At 48.2% G+C, this 9,373-nt stretch overlaps 1 protein-coding gene across 1 annotated transcript; it reads left to right on the top strand.

Moving 5' to 3' along the window:
- si:dkey-185m8.2 (trichohyalin) lies at positions 1–8,653 on the top strand. The gene is made up of 3 exons (XM_055060281.1): positions 1–309; positions 550–1,326; positions 3,134–8,653. The coding sequence occupies exons 1-3, from the start codon at positions 261–263 to the stop codon at positions 8,500–8,502; spliced, it is 6,195 nt and encodes a 2,064-aa protein (XP_054916256.1). The 5' UTR covers positions 1–260; the 3' UTR covers positions 8,503–8,653.
- The last annotated feature ends 720 nt before the right edge of the window (positions 8,654–9,373 follow it).

The raw sequence follows: 9,373 nt of genomic DNA on the forward strand, positions 1-9,373 counted from the left end.
CTCCACCTCCTGGCTTCCTGTCGTGTTAAAACGGAGCATGTTAGAAAACCACAAACTGAGGCCATGTGACTCAGAAAGGCTGCTACGACACGGGTTCGGTTTGTGAATCTCAAATCCTCTTTTCAGGTCAGTCAGTCGTCGGTTTGTGTCCGTTTTGTGTCACAATGACTGTAGAGAAGCTCTTCCTGTAAAAGTACACACAGGAACCAAAATAGAAAAAAAAGGGGAAGAGGAACAAGACGAGGAAAGTGGACAGAGAGATGGACTCGACAGATGAGAACTGCAGTGCAGCCGCAGAGGCAAACGGAGGTGAGTTCAGAGTGGATCTAGTTGCAGGACTTTGATATGAATCTTGTACATAACTGCCAGTTTAAGGGTTTAGACTCTTGAAATTGGTTCAGTGATGTAGGCGATGGATTCAATGATGAAAATCTAAGTTTGTGGTGGTGATCGAGATCGATGTCTGACTTTTGCCACATATCTTTGTTCTGTGTCACTCAGCTTATCCGGTACGATGCACTGAGGAAGTACTTCTCCCTTTCTTCACAGATGAGAGTCTGCCGGCTGCCATGAACGTCCAACGTCCTCCGGTGTCCCCGGGCGCCCCGCCCGCCCTCCAAGAACTCAGAGTGGTCCTGCTGGGCAGAAAGGGAGCCGGCAAGAGCGCCGCGGGGAACACCCTGCTGGGAGGAGTGGGCGGCTTCGAGAGCGGGAAGCCCACGGAGGAGTGCGTGAAACGGCGAGCGGATGTCGTTGGCAGGAAAGTCACAGTGGTGGACACACCTGGCTGGGAGTGGTACTACCCGCTCAACAGTACCCCCAACTGGGTGAGGAGGGAGACTCTGAGGAGTGTGACCCTCTGCCCTCCCGGACCCCATGCCGTGCTCCTGGTTGTTCGCGCCTGCGCTTCCATCACAGACAGCTACATCCAGGAGATAGAGGATCACCTGGAGCCGCTGGGAAGGGAGGTGTGGGAGCACACCCTGGTGCTTTTCACCAGGGGAGACGAACTGGGTCTGACCACCATGGAGCAGCGCATCCAGACCAGCGGTTCTGGACTCCAAAGACTCCTCCAGAAGTGCAGCAGCAGGTACCACATCGTGAACAACTACAGCAAAGGAGACGGTACCCAAGTGAAGGAACTGATAAGGAAGCTGGAGGTGATGGTGGACAGGAAGAAGGGAGGAAGGAGTCATCTGGAGCTGGATAACGGAGTCCTGTTGGGGCTGGAGGCGGACGGGAAGAGGAGAGCCAGGGAGAGGAGGAAGAAGCAGAGGCAGATGGAGGCGCAGATGCAGAGAGGGACCATCAAAGCTGCTCTTATGAGTAAGTCCTTCAGATTGCTTAATCCTGAAGAATAAGAGTTTATTACAAAATAAACTCTAGAAAAAAAACACTGTAATGGCCTCCATGTTGGAATGGCCAATATATATTCATCCAACATCCAAGATTGACTCTTTTTAGATAGTCATCCAGGGTCCACTAATAAAAAATGTTCTGATATTTCAAATAGTTTGTCATCCTATGTATTCTAACAAGGTGCCAAAGAGAAACAAACCCACAACATCATGGATCCTCCACCGTACTTAACAATGGGCTTGAATTGCTTTCTTAGACATTCAGGGTGTTGTTGTGCACACTATTAAACTGGATTGTTTGTAGCTGAAAGTTTAATTTTAACCTCACTTGACCTAAAAGCACAGCTGCAGTAAAAGTCCCGGGAGGGTTTTGTAAACTCCATGTTCACCTTTGTGATGGTAGGACAAGGTGCTTCCCAAACAACCAATAGGAATGTAGACAGAGTGCAACAATATGAAGGCCTGGCGACCAAAACTGGCTGTATGTGTCTCTGACAGTGTTGGAAATTTTAAATTCCTTTATAGTTTTAGGGGAAACAATCTTTCCTCCGCCAGCAACCTTTGTTACTGTCCAGGGTGTTTAAAATTTTATAGTCACTGCCCATGTCCATAACTGTGGATATTGTAAATTTTAGGTTAAATGTCAATTTCTTGACTTGAAATTCAACGTACTTAAACACATGTTCTCTTGTTTTTCCAATTTTGAGAAGTGTCAACTACATGTAGGTAAGAGGGTTTAAATACTTTTAAAAACAGAAGCTATGCATAAAAAAAATGATTTAGTTTTATTTATATTTAAGCACTTGTTAAGGGAGTAATTTTTTGAACATACTAAATAAATTAAAAATATATATTTTTAGCGTGAGATCAGTGTAACCTAAGCGTGCGCCGTCCTCAGAAACCCAGTCGACGCCGTTGTGACTAAAATGGTTACTGTTTATCGCTTAACCTGTCAGAAAGATGTTTCTTAGTCGAGTCCAAGTTCTGTGATTCCATCAAGAAGAAGAAAGCGTGTTTGTGGCTGCAGCTGGCATGATCACTTTTGCTCCGTCGCGTCCTGTGCTGCATCGCTGCTGTTAAAACCAGCCGTAGCAGCATATTTAATCAGAATACTTAGAAACCTGCAGAAAACCACTGAGCAGAACACCCTGGGTGAAAACGAGTCAACACACATGCAGCTTTATAGTTTAGTTTTCAACTTGAGAGGGATTCAGAGTAACCTTTCAGAAGCAGAGTTGCCACCAGAGTCTCTTTAAATAGGAGTGTAAGTGTGCCCGAGGTGAGGTAAGCATGGATTACAAGAGTAAATGCTGCTAAACGGTGGAAAAAATGGGGGGAGTAGTTTGATGGAAACAGCGGGAGGGAGAGGTGTCTCACATTAACCACAAATTCATTCGGACTATTGGCCTCTGAATGTCACAAACATCATTTGTCACTTGGCTAATGAGAGATCCATCCACATCCATCATCTTTTCTGCTAAGACATCGGATATCAGGAGAGAGGATCATAGTTGAATGAGTTATTTGTTAAAGATGGAAAATATTTCCATCCCGGTAACAACCTGACCCTTGTTCTGTGCTTTGCTTTCCGGATGTAATGAGAAATGATTGCTAGCTGGAGGCATGGACATTTTACCCAATCGCTAATGTTTGACTGTGGTGTGTGTGTTTGCATTTTCCTGCCAAACGAGGTGGGCAGCAAAGTAAAATGCAAAAGTACGACATGGTGACAAAATGTCAAGCATAAACCACAGAGTTTGTGTCTTTCTCCCTAGGTGATGGACCCCAGGGTTCGGAGCTGGATGCACACCAGTCCTTCTCCAAGGCTCCTCGGAGGCTGCCCGAGGTCAGACTGGTTCTGCTGGGAGAGCGCGAGACTGGGAAGAGCTGTGCCGGGAACGCCATCCTTGGGAAAACAGGATTCTTCGAAGCAGGAGTGGTGACGGAGGAGTGTGTCCGCCAGCAGGCGGAGGTGGCCAGGGTGATGGTGACGGTGGTGGACACGCCGGGCTGGGAGGCAGGAGTGGCCGGTGCCACGCCGGAGCGGGTCAAACGGGAGATCATGTGCAGCGTGGCCCTGTGCCCTCCGGGGCCTCACGCCCTGCTGCTGACTCTGAGGGTGGACACTCTGGTGAGGGCGGGACACGTCCGGGAGCACCTGGAGCTTCTTGGGGAAGGTGTGTGGAGGCACACGATCCTGCTGTTCACCCACGGCGACCAGCTCCGCGAGGGGGTGGACATCAAGCAGCACGTCCAGAGCGGAGGCAGGGACCTGCAGTGGCTGCTGGAGAAATGCAGGGGCCGGTACCACGTGATCGGCAGCGGGGACGGAGGAGGACGAGGCAGCGGGGGGTCCGCAAAGGTGACGGAGCTTCTGGAGAAAGTGGAGAAGATGGCGACGATGAACAGGTGCGAGGCTTTTTCCTGCGTGGTGCAGGAGGTCCGGGATTTAAGCCTCCAGAGGAACGAAAAGTTCAACCAGCGGCTCAAGGAGATCGTGGACAAGATGGTTCGTCAGGAGGCCGAGCTGAAGAAGCTGAGGGACAGGGAGGTGAAGAGCATCAGGTGGTTCTTCGACAGGAAGAAGAAGGTGAAGTCGCCCGGAAAGGCCGACGTTCAAAAAGACGAGGAGGAGGACGAGGACAGACGGGTCGGTGAAGTAAGACACGACTTCGGCGACCTGGAGGAGAGGATGAGGTGGCTGACGGAGGACAGAGAGCGGGAGATTCAGGATCTCAGCCTTGAAAACGAGAGGATCCGAGTTGCACTAAACCAACGTCAGCAAGAGAAACACGAAGCGGAGCTGAACCTGGAGCTAAAAGAGAGGGAGATCGAGGAGCTGAGGGAACGGACGGACGAGCAGCAGCTGAAGCTCCTCGATCTCGAACGCACCTGCGTTGAGTCCGAACACGAGAGGAACCGAAGGGAGGACCAAATCAGAGCGGAGAGACAGGAATGGAGGAAAAAACTTGACGAGAAGGAGGAAACTGTGGCGGTGCTTAAAAAGGAGAGAGGAGAGTGGATTGAGCGGTTTGAAGCTTTACAAGTAAAAATGGAGCAGATTGAAACACACTATACTGATTCTCTAAGAAAAGAAGGAGAGAAAATCAGGGAGATGGCAGAGAGGGAGGAAAAACTGATGAAAGAGATGGAAAATCGGGACAAGCAGCTGGAAGGACTGAGAAGGAAAGCTGCAGAGGAAAAGCAGGCGATGCTTGAAAACTTTAACACGTTGGAAAAAAGCACTGAGGAGCTGAAACTACGACACCAAAAAGAAATGGAGGAGAAAGAAACTCAGATAAAAGATATAAAACTGCGGCATGAAGAAGAGATGAGCAGAAAAACCGCTGAGAGCGAAAGAAACGTAGAGACGATGAGGGTTCAGCAGGAACAAGAAGTTCATAAGACGTTAAAAGAGAAAACAAATGACATTGAACGACTCAAGCAACTGCACCAGGTGGAAATGAAAAACATGAAGCAAGAGCAAGACGAACAAGTAGCAAAGTTAAATGAGAAGTTTGCAAAAGAGAAAAGTGAACTTTTGGAGACAACAAAGAGAGAATTAGCCAAACTAAAACAAGCACATCTTACTCAGATGGAAGCAAAAGAGCAAGAAGGTGAGAGGAACAAAGAGATGATTCGACTACAACACAAAAAGGACCTGGAAGCACACGTTCAAGAGAAAAACACACAGCAGGAGGCCTTGAAGCTCAAACACCAAGAAGAAATGGCTACAAAAATAAATGAGATGGTCAAACTCATGGAGGAAAGAGAAGTTGACCGCAAGAAGGAAGTTGGTGAGATAGTCAAAGAGAAGGAAGAGGAAGTCAAATCGCTCAGACAGCAATACACAGAAATACTAAGCAAGCTGGAGGAAGAGAGGCAGAGAGAAAGAGAGGAGCTGAAGCAACAAATGGATGAAGGAGAGCAGGAAAAACAGAGACGGATACAAGAGCTACAGGAAAAGTTTGCTGCCCAAGCAGAAGCAACTAGGCGAGAACGGGCAAGCCTGGCGCAAGATCTGCAGCGCAGCCAAAGAGACACCGAAGAAGTCAAATGTGAACTGAAAACGCACGTTGAAAGCAGGGCAGCGGAGGAAGAAAAGCACAAGAAAGAGATGCTGCAAAAGGAGAGAGAGGTTGAGGAAATGAAAGAGAGATTTAAAGAATTGAGAGAGACGATCCAACAGAAGGAAGAAAGAGAGAAAGAGCTTTTGGGTGAAATTGAAATCAAAGAAGCGGACAAAGTAAGATGCAAGAAAGAGTCGGAGCAACAGATAGAGGAAATGAAGGAGAAGCTCAACGAAACGAAAGAGAAGATGCAGCAAACAGACGAAAGGCTGAAAGTCATTTTAAACGATATGAAAGCAATCAAGCAACAACTAAAAAGAAAAGAGGAAGAAGCCGAGGAGATGACATTAAGTGTGCAGGAAATGAAGGAAGAAATCAGAGAGAAGGAAGAGAAAGAACTCGCCTACCTGGAGTGTAAAAAAGACTCGGAGCAGAAACTGGAGAGAAAGGAGCGAGAAGCTGAAAAGATGAAGGAGCAAATAAAAGAGCTGGAGCAACACTTACAGCAGGCCGTGGAGCAAAGAGAGAAAGACGGCTTGAGCAAGAAGAAGACGCAGCAAACCCTGGAAGAAAACGGCAGAGTGATAGAAAAGCTGCAACAGCACATAAAGGACATCGACGAGATTCTGCAGAGGAAGGACGAGGAGCGGGGCGAAATCATCCTGAACCAGAAGAAGGAGGCCGAGCGACGCCTGCAGGACACGGAGCGAAGGATGGAGGAGGTGAGGCAAGAGCTTCTGACAGACATGGAGGCCAGACTGAAAGAGAAGGAGATGGAGAACGAAAGGATCAAACGGCAGGCCGACTCCAGGGAGGCGAGGTGGAGGGAAGAGCTGAAGAAGGCGGAGGAGAGAGGGGCAAACGAGATAAACAAGCTTGTAGAGGTGATCGAGAAGAAGACGAAAGAAATAACGCAAGCAGAAAGACGCCTCGCGGAGAAAGAGGGAGAGGTCGACGAGCTGAAACGACTGTGCTCAAACTACCGCAAAGACATAGACGAGTTGAGCGAGAGCAATGAAAAGCATACACTTTGTATAGCTGAGATGCAGCGACGCCGTGCAGAGGAAGAGGAGAAAGCCGAGGCACAAATGACGGAAAAGCTGCAGGAGAAAGAACAAGAGCTCAAACGCCTGCTGCAACAGGACAAAGACAAGGAGACGGAGCTCGTCCAGCTGAGGCTGACCATCGAGCAGACCAAGTCAAAGCTGAAGGAGCTCAACGAGACAATGGACAAGGAGATGACGAGCATGATTCACGAGTACGAGAAAAAGCTCAAAGAAAAGACGGAAAACATGGAGAGTCACGAGCAACGCGTCCGGGTCGTCACGGAGAAATACCAGGAGAGCCAAAGGAGAGCGGAGGAGCTGCAAGAGCGCAACGACAAGATGAGAAAAGAGACGGAAAACCTCAGCGTCAAGTGTGAGGAGACGAGGAAGAAGAGTGAGGAAGAGGTTAGGGAGCATCTAGCAACATGTGAGGCGAAAGTAAAGAGCATAGAAGCTGTCCTCATGGAGAGAGATTCAGAGGTGAAAGCATTACGAGAAGCCAACGATAAACTTCAGGGAGAGGTGGAAGTGATTAAAGCAAGGGAAGACAGGAGCAAGATTCAGATGAATGAGCTGGTGGAGAAACAAAAAGAGCAGGCAGAGAAATACGACGAAGACCGTCTGAACAGAGAGAGATTGGCCGAGGACAGAGAGCGAGCTGTGAGGAGAGAGGAAGAAGAGTTGAGCAAGAGAAGAGACGACCTCAGTGCAAAACAGGAAGAACTTGTTGAAATGGAGATAAAGTTGAAAAGTCAAGAATCTGAGCTTCAAAAACTCCAAGCTAGTCTAGAGATAAGAGAGAAAGAAGCAGAGGAAATGGGCAATCAAATGAGGGAGCTGAACTTAAGGAAGCAGGTTATCAGGAAGAAGGAAAAGGAGCTGGACGCTTTGCTTGGAGCGCTGGAGGGCAAACAGAGAGAACTGAGCTCTCACGGTCAAGACCTCCAGAAGAAGGTCAGAGGTCTGAAGGATCAAGGGAAGGAGCTGAAGGACAGAGAGTGCTACCTGAAGAACGAGGAGCAGGAGCTGCTCAACTGGAAGTCAGAACTGCTGGTGCAAAACGAGTACGTCAACTGCACCACGCAGGAGCTGGACGAGATTCGCCGGGACATGGCTTCGCTGAAGGAGGAGCTCCGCACCAGGGAGACAAAACTGAAGGAGTCGCTCAAAGACATGAACAAATGGGAGCTGAATCTCAGAAAACGAGAGGAAGCATTGGTCAGGAGGGAGCAAAGGTCCGATGACAGCATTGATGAAACGGGTTCTTTCCGTCTATTGGCCGAAGATAACTTATCTTTGATAGACCAAGAAGTCAAGGATGGGAGGGGAAAGGGAAGAGGGAAAGAGTCAGAAGATACTACTAGCCCCACACAGTCAAATGAACGTCACTTTGAAACACTTTTAGAAACAAAACAAACTGAAGGAAACAAGAAGATCAGCAGTTTAAGGTCCGTACCGAACCACAAAGACCCGGGCTGTGACTTGAGAGTGATGGTCCTGGGAGAGACGTGGTCTTCTCGCTGCCCATCCGGAGTCTCCCTCTTAGGCGGAGAGGCGTCTAAGTTCAGCGGGTCCGGCTTCAGGCCCTGGAGAGGTCAGATAGCCGGGAGGCGCCTGGCGGTCGCAGAATCGCTTGGTCTGAAGTGGCGAGACGGACCCGATGCGACCGACTCGGCGCAACGGAAGAGCATCCTGGAAAGCGTCTCCTGGTGCCGCCCGGGCGCTCATGTCGTCCTCCTGCTCGTTCCCGCCTTCCTGACCTGCACGCGGAAGTACAGGAGGGCCGTGGAGGAGCACGTGGGCTTGCTCGGGGAGGACGTCTGGAGGCGAACGTTGGTGCTTTTCACCTGGGGGGAGATTTTGGGGGAGAGCGTGGATCAGCACGTCCTGAGGAACGGGGAACTGATGGGGCTCATAGAGAGGTGTGGGGGCAGGTACCATGTGCTGACGAGCAAACGACACAACTCCAAGATCAAGGCGTTATTTGAAAAGATGGAAGATATAGCAGGTTTAACTTTAGAAATGTGAGGACTGACTAATTATTTTTTTCACATGTATAATATGTAAATACGTTTGAATAAAACCACCTAAAAGTGGAACAGTCTAGTTTCTGCCACAAACCTTGATTTGATATGTAATTCTTTTTCTTCTTACCGCAAATAAATTAAATGGGTCACAAATTTAAATATTTAAGGATATAAATGAGGAGCTGAATTGACTGTCAGGTCAAAATTTTAAGAAATCATAAATCCTGAAGTGCTAGAGATGGGGGGGAAAAAATCACCTTAGTAAAATACAAAAAAAAAAAAAACTGAAAAATCTGCACTTAACCATGCTTTATTAACACCCTGTTTCCTGAATGTTTCATAAAGACTCATCATTCATTCACTTAATAAAAATAAATAAATGCAGTAGGCTTGATTTGTCAGAGAAGCCTCATCTGACCTCAACCTTTAATCGCCTCACTTCCTCCACTAGATGGAGCCCTTGAGTCGGTGTAGACTTCCCTCCCTCAGGACTAAATGTATCAGTGTTGAAAGTCACAAACGGTGAAAAACATGGTGGTAAAAGTATAATGAAGCCCCGTCAAACACGCTTCAACTGTGTTTCACGGGTTTCTGTGTAATGGTTACTTTTAAAAGGAAAGAGCACACAAAGCCTGACTATTGCAGGCCCCTGTGCTTCATCTTTACTTGAGGCATTTCAGGAGAAACCGTCTTGCAATTATAACCCCGGGGAGCCGGCCGCACACTGAGAGGACCCCTGCTTTGACAAGTAAATTATGACTCTTGATGAGAGCATCGCGCCTCTTTCAAAATGCAATTTCTGACAGTCGGGGGATACATACAACAACTTCCATCATCATCTGCAGAGCCACATACAACATCCAAAAAACACT

This window comes from Poeciliopsis prolifica, unplaced genomic scaffold (assembly GCF_027474105.1).
Source record: "Poeciliopsis prolifica strain line A6 unplaced genomic scaffold, Auburn_PproV2 SCAFFOLD058, whole genome shotgun sequence".
Lineage (NCBI taxonomy): Eukaryota > Metazoa > Chordata > Actinopteri > Cyprinodontiformes > Poeciliidae > Poeciliopsis > Poeciliopsis prolifica.